General features: G+C 41.8%; 5 protein-coding genes across 5 annotated transcripts; 2 read left to right on the top strand and 3 right to left on the bottom strand.

Annotated features, from left to right (window-relative positions):
* Window positions 1-157: 157 nt before the first annotated feature.
* On the top strand, window positions 158-2,530 carry EAF02_010554 (uncharacterized protein; the record flags this gene model as incomplete). Its single annotated transcript, XM_038906602.1, has 1 exon — window positions 158-2,530. The coding sequence occupies one exon, from the start codon at window positions 158-160 to the stop codon at window positions 2,528-2,530; it is 2,373 nt and encodes a 790-aa protein (XP_038753472.1).
* A 3,329-nt stretch (window positions 2,531-5,859) lies between these two features.
* On the bottom strand, window positions 5,860-7,123 carry EAF02_010553 (uncharacterized protein; the record flags this gene model as incomplete). The annotated part of the gene is made up of 4 exons (XM_038906601.1): window positions 5,860-6,538; window positions 6,616-6,734; window positions 6,923-6,942; window positions 7,066-7,123. 4 exons carry the CDS (start codon window positions 7,121-7,123, stop codon window positions 5,860-5,862), a joined length of 876 nt encoding a protein of 291 aa, XP_038753471.1.
* A 779-nt stretch (window positions 7,124-7,902) lies between these two features.
* Window positions 7,903-8,238, bottom strand: EAF02_010552 (uncharacterized protein; the record flags this gene model as incomplete). Its single annotated transcript, XM_038906600.1, has 2 exons — window positions 7,903-8,027; window positions 8,088-8,238. 2 exons carry the CDS (start codon window positions 8,236-8,238, stop codon window positions 7,903-7,905), a joined length of 276 nt encoding a protein of 91 aa, XP_038753470.1.
* Window positions 8,239-9,455: 1,217 nt separating this feature from the next.
* EAF02_010551 (uncharacterized protein) lies at window positions 9,456-11,422 on the top strand (the record flags this gene model as incomplete). Its single annotated transcript, XM_038906599.1, has 5 exons — window positions 9,456-9,555; window positions 9,605-9,675; window positions 9,730-9,889; window positions 9,944-10,401; window positions 10,451-11,422. 5 exons carry the CDS (start codon window positions 9,456-9,458, stop codon window positions 11,366-11,368), a joined length of 1,707 nt encoding a protein of 568 aa, XP_038753469.1. The 3' UTR covers window positions 11,369-11,422.
* Window positions 11,423-13,255: 1,833 nt separating this feature from the next.
* On the bottom strand, window positions 13,256-16,534 carry EAF02_010550 (uncharacterized protein; the record flags this gene model as incomplete). The annotated part of the gene is made up of 2 exons (XM_038906598.1): window positions 13,256-15,337; window positions 15,383-16,534. The coding sequence occupies 2 exons, from the start codon at window positions 16,532-16,534 to the stop codon at window positions 13,256-13,258; spliced, it is 3,234 nt and encodes a 1,077-aa protein (XP_038753468.1).
* Between the last annotated feature and the right edge of the window lie 160 nt (window positions 16,535-16,694).

The following is a 16,694-nucleotide window of genomic DNA, read 5'->3' as shown; positions in this document are numbered from 1 at the left end:
AGTATTACACAAGACCACATCTGGATGAACGATCGCCTTGCTTTGCCGCTGCTGCAGTCTATCTTTGATTGATTCGGCGCATGATTGTGCGATTATTTAGGGTAACTGAAATTAGTGCGAACGTTGTTTTCTTCCGGCTGCGGACCCCTCGGTCTTCATGACACCTTCGAATCATGCATCTCCCTTCAGCCCCCCCGATTCGGTGACGAGTCCTACGCCGCTGAGGAGGCCCAAGACAAGAATTTCTGCAGATTCGCAATCAATGACTTCATCTGTATCTTCACTGCCATACAGAGCGTCGAATGCCTCAGTACAGTCACTGTTCGCGTCAACGACAACACCTTCCGGTTCAAGACCAGTCTCCCCGACCGGCGGATCATCGACACCTTCGCGAATCGCAGGATCTGTATTTGGTGGTAGTACGCTCTCTGAAAGCCATCTCTTACCATCAGACAGGAAAGACGATCCTCGAAATTTAATTTTATCCGGATTTGTTCCACATATTGCGGTACACACATCTATCGATACACATGAGCTTGTGCAAGACAAAGGGTTCAAGGGAGGACTTTGGGAGTTAATAAGGCCGTTTGGGGAGAAAATACAAGGAAAAGTCAATGTACGAGATAGTATAGGGGCTGGCCGGACATATGACGATTTTGGAGTACGCTTTGTTCAACTGGGGGATGGGCTCGAAATACCGGATGGGATACCTGGGTCGCGAAGGAGTGGAGAGGGGAGAGTTCTGTCACCGAATGGCAACAAATCCATACCAGATTCAATAGCTCCTCAGCGCCTGAGAACGGGAGGAGATATTCCTCAAATTGAGCGACTTGTTGATCGTCATTTAACGAATGCTGAAGAATTTCCTGGTGTCAGTGCAGAAGATTTTTTGAACCTGAAAGATAGTTCTAAAATTTCAGGGGCAACTTCGCCTTTTTATACACTTTATCTACGAAGGTTACTTTCAGGAATACCTTTAGCCCCGCACGAAACTTTCTCACATCCAGTGGCATGTATTATCGCCATAAGTTCACGTAACAAAAATCCGATTGAAGCTTTAAGGAGGCTATATGAAGAATCAAGTCGCGGAGAAAAGCGGTTGCCACTATGGGTCAATGATGATTATCTCCGCTATTATGTTCTGGTACATGATGAAGAACGAGATGATATCACAAAATCTATCACATTATTTGAACAAATGAAACGCCATTTTGGGCTTCATTGTCATCTCTTAAGGCTCCGAAGCAGTCAATGCGTGGCAACAGATGATGATAGTGTACAACTCCCACGGTGCGAATGGATAGCTGCATCGGAGGAAATGGCCGAAATTCAGGCGCGAGAGTCCCAAGAAGACCCCGAAGACTCATTTCCTTGTATATATGAATCCGATACCACTGCCATTAAAACATTCATTCGCGAGATGGTTACTCAATCTGTCGTTCCGTCAATGGAAAGGTGTGTAGCGACCTGGAACGACCAGGTTGCTTCACGGCGAAGAGGAATAAGTGGTAGATTTATGAGCTTATCGAAAACTATAAAATGGCCAGGAGCATTTGGTTCTAGCTCACGAAGTAATTCATCAAATTCGGTAGGATCCGGTAGTAATTATGATGCGTTACAAGGATTTTACCGATCAGATTCACCGGAAGCATTGATGCGAAAGCTCGCAGACTACTCGTTCATGCTTCGGGATTGGAAATTGGCCCAACAAATTTATGATCTGTTACGGTCGGATTTCACTAATGATAAAGCATGGAAATATCATGCGGCAGCCAATGAAATGGCTGCTGTTAGTACCCTCATGATGCCTCATTCTATCAGCGCCAAAACACGTACTGAAACCATCGATATGATGCTCGAAACCTCATCGTACTCGTATATGACACGATGCAGTGCCCCTTATGGAGCCCTGCGCTGCTTGACCTTAGGAATGGAGCTTCTTAGGGTCAGAGGCGGTTCGGCAACTGGCGATGCAGCAAGATGGGGTGCGAGACTCCTTGAACACAAGATTGTAGGTGCAGTTGGCGACTCATTATTCAAGGAGCGTGTTGCGGTCTGTTATGGTACAAAGAAGGGACACGGAATTGGTCTTTGGGGTAGTAGAACAAGAAAATCTGCCATGTGGAGTATCATGGCCGCCGAAGGATGGCTCAGCCTAGAGAAGCCTCATCAATCGAAAAAGAGTCTAGATGATGCTCGGGCGAAGTATGCTACATTGGCAAATAAGGACAGTCTGTTGCATTTTGTGGAAGCAAATGAATTTGTTCAGGGTCTTGAGACCCAGATCGAAAATACTTTATATCCGATCACCGAATCCCAAGCAACGATCATGCCAGATGATGATATGATAGAGACAACCATGGGAGAAGAAAGCGAAGCCTTCAATTCCCGTCCACATCGAAGAAGTCTCCTGGGTGGAGTAGCACCGCCTCCCATTGCGAGTCTCGAATCAGCGCCCTTGCATGGGGCAATAATAGAAGCGGAAGAGAAAGATAAGATTGTTACGAGTAACGATTTTGAACAAGAATAATGATAGGGTGGGAGCATTATTAGTTGTGAATGAGAGCGAGCGAACTTCCTGCATATACCATTTTATTTCGAGAGGAACCTTTGACAGTGTTTGGAGGAAAGCATTGCAAAATAGGAGTCTGAGGAGTTATAGATCTGGTTGAAGATAGGTCTCAGGGATGAACATCGGGGTCATATGTACGAATATGCTATGAGATGAATTCAATGAACGACTTTGGCAATGATCAATATTATCAAGTTTTATGTAGTAGTCGTTCATGAATCATGACACTGCCATTTTGTCAAATATTTTGTAGTTTGACAACATCAGCGCTGCTTCAGTGAATTTATTGTAAGTATGATCTTGTTCTCTTACTTTCCACGGATCTTAGTGTTACCAAGTTCTTATCATTAGTGATTTTCCACCAAGTGGGGGTAGTAGTGTTGAAGTGGCCCTTTGAAAGCAGTCGTGGATATTGCCCATAGTGAGAGCATAGCTGATATCTCTCAAGTTCCATCAAATGAAAATTATCAAAGTCTCCCGCGTTTTTATACCTAGTCGTTGTTAGGTTTGCACCAATCTGTGCGAGACGAAATGAGACGGAAAGTCAACACTGTACTAGATTTATAATCAATTTGTCGGTGATGATGGCGAGACTATGTCTCGGTTAGTATTGATGTTGGTCCATAGATTATCAGTGAAACACGTTTTCATAATGCCTTTGTCTGGTTCTAGATTGGGAATATTGTTGGATAGATCCTTACATTTACGGCAATCGTGGTTTACGCGATCTTTAATCTAGAAAGTATCATCTCACGTGTAGGAAAGCTGTTTGGTCCGAAAGGGAAGTGATGAATTTGAAAGATAATTTATCCTAACTTTACGATCTAATTCTAACTTAAAGCAAAGGTAATAGTAATATCAGCGCAATCGATCCAGACGAGTGTCTGATCCCCCCTCCCCCAAACGAGCCAAACGAGTGTGTGAGTTCTATCATGATACATAGTAGGAAAGCAACAAGCAAAAAAAAAACAATAAAAACAACAAAAAAAAATACAAATATTCTCCCCTTCTCCCTCCTCCATGCCCCTTGTCTTTCCTTCCCTAAACCTCCCACCCGCCTCCTAGAACCTCATTCCCAGATGTTAAACTCTCATTCCAGAATTCACATCAAACATTGCACACCTCACTAGATACATCTATCACTATTTGGGCTATCAGTTCCCGCCAACCAACAGCCATTTGCGCAGTACTTGGCCTCTCCCAGCAAGCCACCGTCGACGCACTGGAAGAGCCCGCGGAAAATGTGATCATCGTCAGGGGTGAGGTGAGAGGTACTGAGCGCTTGCATGATGGTGTCGTGGTAACTGCCTGGGGTTTGTGTTAGTGGGTTGAGTGTTTTAAGGGGGACGGGGGGGTAGGAGAGGGAAGGGGAAGGGGACGAGGAGCAGTGAAAAAAGGAAGAAGAAACGTAATCGTACCGATTGTGAGCAAATCCCCGCCACAGTAGTAAAAATCCTTAGTGCAATCTTTTGCCATCGCCTGAGCGCTGAGGACGGAGAGGGTAAGGGTGACGAGGGTGGAAAAATGCATTTTGATTGGGCTTCGGGAATGTATGAATTGTGTTTTATAATTCAATGAGAAGTAGAAGTGGTCAATGGTATTGTTATTGATGATATGATAAGCAGAGCGAAGTGGTGGTTGTTGATGATATTGAACTGGAAGAGAAAAGGAAAGGAAAATCTTGCAGCTCTTATAAGTTATATTTTTCATTCCTCTATCGAGACGAGCCGTATTCCCGTTCCAAACATCTCACATACAGCGCCTTTCGTATATCTCGGCGTTCCTTCATCAAATGTTGATGGTGCTTAACGCGGTGTATCAGGCCCTTAACGCTAGGCGTCAATATTTCGAGACGTATTTTTGACGCGAGCCAAGCTCAGCATACAATTCTGCAAATAGGCTGCGAAAATAATTATCTGTAGCCGCGGGGTGAACTGAAGGTAATCTGACCCACGAGTTACTCGCTAGAGATCCTACCTGCCCTGCCTGCAATTTATCTGCAGATTATTTGCGTTCCCTATTTTCAATTAAATTTGAAGCTATTCGAAAACTATTTTGTAGCCTAAAAGTGATCCAAGCGTAGATCTGAACATATTATTTGCAAGTAATACGCAGATAATTTACAGAGAATTTACATATACCTCCGACAATCTATATCTTCCAGCTTGACATTCGCATCGTGATCGATATATCAATTCAAGCGATATTAAGAATTTTGAATATCCCCGCTCAATGTCTTCAAATACAACCGCCAATTCTAAACATCACCTCGAGTTCGTATAAAGTAACCATCTCTTCCCAGTCTGCATACATGTAAAGAATATCCGCGTCAGAGAAGAGAGGAGTGTCCCGCAACACACAATCTATATTAAAGATTCATTCGCCCCCCTTTCCTTTCCTGCACGATTCTTCCTTCATTATCGTCATTTCTTATTGCACACTGCACACTGTACAGCAAAGACAAAGGAAATTGCACACAAATATCCTGTATACAGACTGAATTCTGATAACCTGATGTATTTCCCAAAAACGAAAATATGCAAGTAAATTGGTGATAAAGCCCATCACTCCCATCTCTCTCTATACACATACAAGTGAAAACACTACCATTTCCATTACCACCATAAACATGAAACTCTCCAATATTTATGTAATAAATCCAAGTTCAAGTCCACTTCCAAGTCAAGTCCAAATTCTAGCCCAAAAGAAAATTTCCACAAGCAACCATAGCTAAAACCAATACACCTACCTAGGTCTTAGTTATATAAAAATACATGCCGAAGCTTGATTTAATAAAATTCAAGGAAGCATTGATGGATGGTGTAGAGAATTAGATACGAGGAAAAGAGAAGGAAAGGAATAGACGTCTACATTGTATGCAATCTGATGACCGATCAAAGATAATTTAACCACCGCGAAGATAAAGAAACGAACCATATAAGAAATATACAAACACTAGCCCACTATACATTCAAGTACTTTATAGAAATTGGTGCCTAAATTTCCCGCGAAATTTTGAACGTCCGGGAACAAAATGGTGACGCACGAAAAATCTTCTTTCGTCATTGTATAGCTAGGAAATTTTCTTTTATCCAAAGATCGTATCGTTCAACTAAAGATCTCTGATCCGATATAATATAATTATATCTCTTTAGTCTTTGGTATATCCTATCCCAACGCCACTTCCCTGTAATAGGACAAGCCACTAAAAGCGTGATTCCCCTTTTCCCACATCCGAATATTCCAAGCCCAAGCCGCATATAATACCAATACCCAATCATTTGATATCAAATCCGAACACCAGTATCCTCTCCCTCTTCATCCTTACCCGCCTCACCAACAATAAACTCCAATACTTTACAAACCCTCTCATTTAGAATTCCGCCTCTCGCGAGTTCATCTTCCGAGTCCAGTCTCTCATCCAGTTCCTTTGCTTCTGATCCCGTTTTCATTGTTCTTCTCTCTTTCTCAACACGTGCTTTGAGAGCTCGATCAACTCTGACGGGAACGGCTACGACCACCCTTACTAATAAAAGCATCATCCTCGCTTTCCCTACTAAATCCCATCTTCCTAATCTTCTCAGCCTCTTCTGAACCCTCCATATCCTCCCCATTTCAATATATATCAATAAAGCCCATACCCGTCCTCTCATAACCAATTCTCTTACTTTTATAAAAGCGACTTCGATAGAAGAAGTTACGTCGGTATTAATAAGGTGAGGGTATTGAGAATTTAAGGATGATAAAAGCGAGCGGATAGTAATGAAGTCGCCTGTAAGGAAGTCATGTATGAGTGATGAGACGGTAGTTCGAAACAAATTGTCTGAGGCTAAGGATGGAGAAGGATGTTTGGTGGGTAACGAAGTCGAAGTAGAAATTGAGGACAAAGAAGTGGCGGAATCGTAAGCTCGACGAGAAGACGGAGATTTGAGAATTTCAAAGGAGAAGGCTAGACGTTGGAATGCGCTGAATGATAGATTGTCAGTTCACAATCGACAAATAGGGGGTACGTAGGCGAAAGCGAAGGACAAAAGAAGAATTACCGGGTAGAAAGCGGATGAAAAGGAATTCTATCGGGATGACATATTTTCGATCGTTCTAAATAGCATCGTCGCAATTCTGCACCCGAAGCGGATCTTTGTGCTCCAAGAATTTTGTATAGCTAGATGTATTATATTGTCAATAAGCGGATTCTTTGCTTTGCTTGTACCCCTCAGCCCCTCTATGGCAAAGCGTGGTACTTGTTTGCGCCACAGCTTTTCAAAGAGTAGGTAGGTACAGGGCAATAGAAGAGGATCACGAAAACCAGACGACAATGTCATACACAGGTAGTAAAGAAAATAAACATACATCTTCCTCAGTGAGAATACCTATTCATCACGAAAAACAAGACCCAAGTCAGCAATTTTTCGCATATCAAATCCTCTCTCCAGAACTCCGAGATTCAAGACCAAACATCGAAAATCACATGTCAAACATGAGCAAAAACTCACTCTGGATTACATCATCCTTATTAGAAGCCAAAATGTCCCCGAAATCCCTCTCAATCATTCTAATACACTCTCTTCCACCCAAATAATCGAAATCAATCAAAAAGAGTACTAAAGAATGAATATAGAAAGCATTTTGCCCAAGACAGTGAGATGTAGATGGTTACATGGAAAGACAATGTGGAAAAAGTAGGGGATCGGAGTAAAGTTAGTGCTTCACAAGGCAAAAAGAAGTGGTGGACTTTCACATGGAAAAAAGAAATTGTGGTGGTGTGAGGCGTGAGGCGTGCGTTGATGTGTGTGTCAGCGGGGGAAAATGAGGATTTCCGGTTGGTTAAGGAGGGAAAAGTTGAATGACTAAAGAAATTGTGCAAGGTTATGTATGGTTGGATTTTTTGTGTGATATAACATGGAATTGAAACGCCGAATATCTACCTAGGTAGATAGGTAGACAGGTACCGACGACAAACCTAAAGTCGGTGTAGGCATAGGATATATTAGATGTCAATAATCGCAAGGTCAGTCGTGCGTGCACTTTGAAATATCGGGACTGTATTGAATGTAGTATCCATACTTGGGTACTGGTGACACAAATTGATCATTACAATTAATCATCCAAGCTCCGCAGAATCAGAGAATCAAGCATCAAATTGAGTGTATATATCGTCATTTTTCATCTATTTGGACAAAGCAACTCCAAACTCCTATTACCACCGCCTATCCAATTAACTCTCAGTCTCTACGTACTCTCTCAAGTACAGTATTCAACAATGAGATGCTCAACGTCTTTAAGCTCTCCCGATTGCTACCCCATAACTTTAAAACACGCATCTGCTATCCTCACTTCATATCAAGGCCTTTATCATCCATCTCACTCATTTTTTGCGTATCTTCCTCGTCTTCAATTGTCTCCTGCTTGAAATTTTTCGTCCCAAATCCAGCCCACGAGCCCTGTTTGAAAGGTCCTTGATAATTGTTAGATCCTTTCTAGGAGGCAATTTGATCAAGAACTTTGGAGATAGTACCTTTCAGTGGCTCTGAACCTGGATTGGTATTATTCTTATCTTGCTTCTCGTTGGTCATGATAAAGTTGATGGTGCGTCCTCCAAATTTGAGCCAAACCCTCCCACTCTCGTTCTCGCAAGGAGTATATACGGCTTTTCGTACGATCTGCATGACTGTGGAGAATTGAAAAACTTAAAATAATGTCCTGGGATGTGGTTGCTAATCTGATATCCTAATCATTTTGGAAGCGTGAGATTTATGTATCAAAATTAGAAGTCCTCCAGTTCTTGATGGGGGTCTTTGCCAAGTGTTCAGATCAACTGGTATATATACCAAAATTCCTTGAACTCAATATCTGTGGTATCTTGTTCAATGATCCGGCAGACAAGAACTATTACATGGACATTGTAGCGCCATGGAAACAAAAATCCATAGAGGGATCAATTCATAGCCCTGGACGGCGGTGGTAGACCTGAGACCGAACATAGCTTTGTGAGGGAGCATTGTGAAATTCCATAAAAAGATATTCCATTTTAAACACTTCGTATGATGGATCTCCCCAGCATTTTCAATTCCAAGAGTTTGGGTTCCATAAGCCCTCCCTTAGAGTCTTGCTTCGTGACAAATCGCATGTAAGATCTGACCTTCAAGTCAAACGCGCGGCTATGTAGGAATGCACGGTTTCCCTTCGAGGCCCTGTGAACGGACAGATCCAACAGGCAACTTTGAATGTTTATGAGAAGATGTATTCCGCATGTATAGCTCCAAGTGCATGGAATTCAGCAAAGAGATCATTCGTGAGGCTCATGTAAGGTTGAACACACCGAGCGACCCAATATTACAAGTAACATGTGAGTTCTTATAACATGAGGTCACCCATAAAAAAAGAACAAGGTAATCTAGTTAAACACCTGGATATCATACTGACTACTAAGTCAGATGAGAAGAACTTTCTTAGATATTTACACTGGGTGAGTGGCTTTGAATCAAATAATGAGATAGGGGGAGAAAATGTGTAAAATTACGCGTGAATTGTTCATCATGACTTTTTTCGACTACCACAATCAGCATTTGCTCCACACATGTCGAAAAGAATGAGATATCTGGAAAGTTTCAATTTACTATCTTTCGCTCATCGTGGAAGAGGTTCATGGCTGCGATATTCTTCGAGAAGACCTCGAGAATCTATTGTCAATTGTGTTCAGGACCTGCGATGTATTCCCGAAAGGACATAAACTTCTAGAACGAAGCACTGTAATATAGCGTTGTTATCCTGAAAAAGACGGGCTTCTATGTAATCGATTACTAAGCCACATCCTCTCGAATATCCATTCCCTTTCTACCACCAATTTTTCTCAACAACAAAATATACATCTATATAACCACGCCTGACATTCATAATGTTCTTATCTGCTCGTAGTCCGGCTAGAGATACACTTCGAAACTCGAAACATGACGAGAATGGTATCACGTTATTGTCATCTAGTGGTACAATCTCCAGACTTTTTGAAACAACTTATTTCTAACACGTGACTAGTTCTACCATCATCTTACTCTTTCGAGGATCTGTATCAAGAGCTTGTTGATAAAAAACAGGGAGGTGAGGATGTAAGTTACATTCCTCAATAATTTGTTTGATTTGACTTCCTGCTAAATAGTTAGGAGGAGCTAGAAACCCTCGTCATCCTCGCCAGCAGCTTGAAGGAAAATTCGAACATATTGAAAAAAGCAGATGATGATATATGGCACGAGAAGCTTGAGGATTATTTATCAAAGGAATTGCTACCTGATGGAAAGATTTTTTCTCTAGATAAGATTGATGGTAATGTGTCTCCGGCAAATTCAGATGTTGGGAGTATAAACTCATATTTCTAAGAAGAAGACAAACCTGACAAACTCCACAAAATCAAGCAATGTAGAGAAAAATATAGCCTCTGTATTCTTTCGATAGAGCACCTACTTAATATCTCTTCGAATACAACACAACCACCGAAGAACTCGGCTCTTCTTTCTCTCATCCCATTCACTAGTACCAATTATGCCTGGACGACTCCTCAGTCTCAACTAATCGCCATCACAATATTCGATAAATATGAGTCTTACGCAAAGTCTCCAGAGTTTTTGGTGAATCATCTCTTGAGGTCCTTCATCCGTCTCATATTTTCCGAAGCCTCCACTCCCGAATCCATCACTGCATCTTCACGGAAAGCATTTCCATCATCTGCACCACCCCGTCATTTCGATATCCTCGAGTCCTCTCCTTCAAAGCAACCTTGGAGGTCAACTATTCCATACACTATACCTGTCTTACAATGGGTCGTCGATGTCATTCCTGTACGTTTTCCTCTTCTCACTCCAATCCTAGACTAACAACCACATTAAGCCGGATCTTCTCCGTGCGCAAGCATGGCCTCTATTAACGACTCCTATTCTAATACTCCTCGATTCACCATCAAATCCAATCCGAATTCACGCTCTTCGAATCCTTCCCACGCTATTTTCGAAAATGGATGACAAATTGCTTCAACAAACAGGACTAGGTGATGTTTTCGAGAATACTATCCACCCAGTTTTGTTATTCTTACCATCCACGACACCCGTCGAAGAAACACTCAAGTTATTGCCAGAGGGATACAAAGCTTTGAATGCACTTTGTAACGCGATCTGGCCTAGTAAAGGAGACGAGGAGCCTTCTACAAGTGTGACCACCATAGCCTTAAAGAAGCCCTCGAAACACAACACAACCCCGTCCAAATCACCAGCTCAGCTTCGTCTCGCATTCCTTGACAGAATAATTCGCCATGCTATTCTCCCTGCTTACTTACACTGTCAAGAAATACCTTCCGTGGTTGAAATACTGGTCGTACAAATCGGTATCATCATCCCAGAGATGAGTATTTCGGGCGTGAAACATCTCAAGGATATATTGCCTGTACTAGTAAATATTCTATCGAACCCCTTCTTTCCCGATACCTCTCCATCACTCGTTATAAACACGCTAAAGACACTCAGAGAGGTGATTCTAGTCCTTTGGCCCCGCATTAGTGCCGATGATCATCGATTAGTTATTATAAGCGCTTTAACACTTCTAAACTGTCATACTTGTGTAAAAGTAGATGAAAAATCTGAGGAAAGAAAAGAGGCAGGTTTAGAGATATTAAATGAACTACTGGAGACGGGAAAAGTGTTCACAGCAGTGGTCCAACAAGTAGGTGATGAGAAGGAGAGGGAGAATTTTGATCAAGAGTTGGCGAGGGTTATCGAGACTGATGGAACGCTGGCTAGAGTATTTCCCAGATGATTGTGGTGAAAGGCACTTGCAATTTTCATATATATAAATATAAGAATGCGATGTTCTCATACATGGTCACAAGACATCTCGTATTATCTCTCAGTACTATTAATTAGCTCTGCCGAAGCCAGAACTACTAGTGCTCACTCTGATGAGCATTCTGACACTATTCCTTTCCCCTATTCAACAAAAGAAAAAGTGGAAAATCCCCAGACGATTGCCAAACGCTCTCTGTCAAAAAACACTCTTCCTCTTTCTCACATACCTACCTAGTTCCTCAATTTCCAATCCAAATATCCAATCAAAACCTAAAAATCTATCCTCTCTATCAAATTTCTAGCCAATTCACCACCTGCGCTTTCGCCCTTGTCAGTGAGACAGACCATCATTGTTTACCCAGGTATCGCATACTCATTTGTATCAGAAACCCAACCACCAGTCCACTTCCTCGTCTCATCTCCTCTCATACCATACCGTGAAAAAATTATTCAAACGATGAAAATTCCATGCCCACACATTTCTCCTTCCGCTTCCTTTCTCTTCTCCACGAACTCTGACTCCAACTCCAATTCCAATTCCCTCCTTAAAACCCCTTTATCTCGTATCTACAATCAAAAACAAGAAAAAAGCTTCGAAGTTCAAAAGCCCCAAAATTAAAAAGTCGAAGGTGATGAGAATTACTATATATTAATAAAGAGGATTTTCCACAGAAACGGCTAAATTCGGCATCCTTCTATTATTTAAAGCTCGAGAGTGAGGATATAATGATAATGATATGATGAGGAATAATTAATTAGGTGGTGAGTCTACGATGTGGGTGGTTTGAGGCTTTGCGGATGTGGAATTATTGATTTATTTCATGTAGACTTGTATGTGAAGTCGGTAAGAAAGGAGAGTATGAGAACATGAGAGTATCAGATGATATTCAAGGATATATAAGGAATTCTATTAAACGGATTTTATGTTTGATGACCTCGGGAGCGATAGATAGTACTAACTCTTGAGTTTTGATAGGATTACAGAGGGCTGGGAATGAATCGTAATATCTAGCATAATTCTGAGAATAGAATAGACGAGAAATCAAAGACTGAAAACCGAAAAGGGGGAGAAAGATACAGCCTCAAAATTCTCAGCCTGTATCTAGATTTTTGAAAGAATTTATTACGAGAGCTAAAATGATAGTTTCTTAGACTTGAGTAGATACTTGCAGAACTGTTTTATAGTAACGTATAGTGCTTCTCTTGAAATATCTGTAATTCTACCCAAATGCAAGCAAACAAACACCATACATATTCCACGACTTTATAGAGCTTAGATTGTGAAGATATGGGCTATAGTATCTATCGTCTGTATATCGACCGTAATCTAATAACATCCTTCCGAATTTTAACATTCACAAAATCAAGAATTGACGATTTCCACGAAATTAATCCACACATACTTCGGACGGCCTGACTCTTCCAAGCATCGCAAAATAGATCCAATTGACCGTTAAGAAAGAGAATCTAGGGTGGTAAAGAGATATTAATGATGAATCGACACTTGTTAAGATCTCTAACAATTACAGGGATTCTACGATATATGCACAAGCAGCGAGTAACACAACCAACATTGATCAGAGAGCTACAAGGATTAACATGCGGAGAATTTATGAAAAATGATATCATGAAAACAAAAGAGCAGAATGTAAATCTGGATCAAAAAGCGAGTGTCTAGCAATTTTCCATGGTAAACGAGAACTTGAAATCAAATGCATGCTTCCTTAAGAAATTTCCGAGTGTTGTGAATTGTAAATGAATTGATACCTAACACCGCACTCCCCAAACAAGCCATAGCAGAATATACACCCATAACACCATGCTAAAACGAAAGACCTTGCGCCCCGCCGTCAATTCCCTAATCAATAGGTTGTTGTTTAAACAAACTCTTCCCAGCCAACCATTTCCTATATGCCTTATATCTCTTCTTCTGTCCGTCTTCCTCAAGCACCGTCAAAGGATTTTCCGCCACTCTCAAAAAGCTTCTATATTCCTCGATTTCCTCATGATCTTCTTCTCTACCCCAACCTCCATTAATTCCCCCGTTGTACGCGCCTTGACCAAATCCACTATCCCAACCAACACCTCTGACCCATTCCTCGTATTCCTCTACACCTTCGATATCATGATCATCATCTCCTACTACTAGTGATAGTAATTGTGGATACTCGACGTATCGCTCATAATCCTCTTCTTCGCCTAAATTGACACTGGGGTTGAGAGATTCACTGACAACTTGAGTGAAGGTCCATTGAGCAGCTTTGCTTTTATCCAATGGTGTCATCTTTTTCCTCTCTAGTCCTCCCAAATTTCGACTTGAATGTATATTTGAAGAGTAATGATTCGAAGTAGAATTATAATTGTGGAAGGAATCTTCCGTTGAATGTGATTGCGAATGAGACGATGTTTCTTTCATGATACCAGGAGGATTATGGTGATGATTTTGTGAAGCTGTCGAATGATACGATCCATTGTCAGAGAGAGGGTATGACTCCTGGATCGGCTGAAGCCACCTTTGAAGACTAATACGTTTCGTACCGCCTCCACCAGATCTGATTGATGAATCCTCTGGAATATCGTCATCAGCCCTTAAGTCAGTGGTGTCCGGAAACGACACCTCTTTTTTCTTGCCCTTCGAATTAGGAGATGATTGAGGAATAGATGGTTCTTCAACATGAGCAGTAGCATCAGCGCGAACTTTGAATGGCGACAAATCGTAGCCGACGCGAGACTCATCACGATGCTGTGATCGGGGCAGGAGACGAGCGGAGGAAGACATTTTGCCCGGATAAGTAAAGATCTTAACCATGGAGGAGATGGAGAGAGGCTTATAATACTCAATCCAATAGTCATCAAAATAGTTGAGAGGTTTGTTTGTCAAGATACCTTGTGGATCGGAATATGGGGGCAAAGTCTTCTTCTCGAGGAAGGCAGGTGTGTACCAATTTATATAACTTCGACGAGTACGCGGAGACCAAACACGTGGATCAGTATGATGAAGATAATAGTCAGTTGCTAAATCCCATAACATTGGCTGTCCATGTTCGTAGACGTAATTTCCTAGGAATAGATTATAAGCTTCCTGTCTCTGGCCATCAAGGAATGAATTGTTGTAGTATCGTCGGAAACTTTCTACCATATCTCGAGATTGACTAGTCCATTGATTAATTTTTCGATAAGTCTCCATAGTGTTGACTAGTTGTGAGCCTCCATATTGAATTGCAATTGTGTCACCGTGTCCGTGATACATAGATGTGAAAAGATTTATCGCATCAGTGTCATAGTTAATCGAAGGTTCACTCAGGATACCTAGAGCATGGAGCTGATATCCAAGAGCTCTCTTACCAATGACAAATTGAGCAGCATTAGTTCGATCCAAACAATCAATACAATTAGTTCTAGCAACGCCATTTTGCACAGTTGGCATTGTTGTTTTGCCGTCTCCGTTATGAAATATTCCAGTATGGGTAACAACCTCGTTACCCATACTCTCAAGCGTACCAATCACATCTTGATCTCGACTTTTTGAAGCGCGACTCATATCCCATGGTTTGTGAATAATTTTCTTGTCTGCTGGAAGAAATTGATTCAAGTAGTTGATTGCATCTGTGAACTCATGTAAGAGTTTCGACTCTCTGGGTGTCCTTTCTTTTGCTTTCACCAGGTTCAATACATAAACAGGAGCTCCGTATCTTTCGAAGAGGTTATCAAAATGCAACGCAGCTGCACTGTAAAATGGATCTACCAGATTTAGCTCGATAGGAGGCTTGGGAGTTACACCGGTGTTGTCTTGAGTCCAGTGTAATGGGATACTTCCGCGATGTTGCACATAAGAAGTGTAATTGGGACTGGCATAGAGCTTCGGCCCGGGAGCATGTAATGAGGTTGTAGTGTTTTCTGAGACTATTTGTTCAGTCTCGACATCATTTGCGACATATCCCTGAAAAAATTAGCAGATGTCTCGAGGGAGATTGATTTACAATACCATGTCATTAGCACCACGCTTCAAAAAACGAGCACCAGCAAAGTATCTGGAGCGTCTTGCTATGATTGTTATATAGACTATTCGTCCCCATACTGGTAGAGCAGCTTGCGCGAGATACCCATGAATTACTGGTACGCACCAATCATAAGTATTCTTCAGAAGGTTTTCCGCAGGACTCAATAAATGACTGTTCCAGACGAACATGGAATTGTAATCTTTGGGATGAGGGGATGGTTTTCCAGCGGCGAGAGCAGCTCGCTCTGTCATAATATTATGTTGCAAAGTTCTCGTGATATCATAGGAATAACTGAAATAGAAAGACTTATTCAAATCAAGGCCGTTTAAGATACTCAAAAACCTTGACTCCTCAGTATTCCGAGTATCTGATGACTTGAATCTAGAGCTAGTTGATGTAGTCAGTGGTATTAGTTCCGTAGCCTCGATCGTGTATACAAAGTGGCCACCGATCATAGCAGTCTGGTTCCGTTTCGTAATCATATGCATATAATAACAACCAGTAAATCGTATGAAACCAAGTATACCCCAGACAGCACTCTTGAGTTTCATACCACCTGAACTCTTGTTCCCATCGTCAATAGCATTGAGCAACTGGGTCATCTCCTTCTTTGTGTATACAATCTCATCCTCAGTGATATTCAGGGTCCCTATCTCTGCGGTGCGATCAATCTTCAGGATCCGAAATCGAGAATCGAGGATATCGGCTCCTACAACGTAATACCTCGTAGCCGTTTCATACAACGAGAACTTTTGCATGGTGCAAACACCCAAGTCTCCAACCTTTTCATATTCCGCCCCTTTATTTCGTTTCAAATCCGAGTGTGGACTGGATGTTCTCAAAAAGGGTTTACAGACAGAAGCTTCTTCGTCAGTGGCATAACCCCCAATTGAATCCCTTCTCGACCCCTCCTCGCTGGGAGGTATATTGTATGAAAGAGTTGGTATTCGTGGCACATCTTGATCGATTTTCTCTACATCTCTAAATTCGGAAGTTAGAGGAGAGGTCATGGCAGATGTTGATTGCGAGATGGTAGAAGGGACTGTGCTTCCATCGTCGAAATGGACATGCCCATCATTGGGATCAGCAGCGCCTGGCGAGTGTCCTCGAGCCGGACCATCCTCTTGGTCTGCCATAGTGACCCGGCAGTTTCCTTCACCGTAAGTTCATTATACTGGATAGATTTGTTCATAAACTTTCGAAAATTCGTGGTTTGTGAATTTGTCTTTGTTTGTTGGCGTTACCAATCGACGTCGCATATTCACGGCATTCAATTCAAACAAGGATATTTATTTC

The sequence above is a fragment of the Botrytis sinoallii genome (genome assembly GCF_014898435.1).
Source record: "Botrytis sinoallii strain Bc 23 chromosome Unknown BSIN_026, whole genome shotgun sequence".
NCBI lineage: Eukaryota > Fungi > Ascomycota > Leotiomycetes > Helotiales > Sclerotiniaceae > Botrytis > Botrytis sinoallii.
This window is presented reverse-complemented; position numbering and strand designations above follow the sequence as displayed.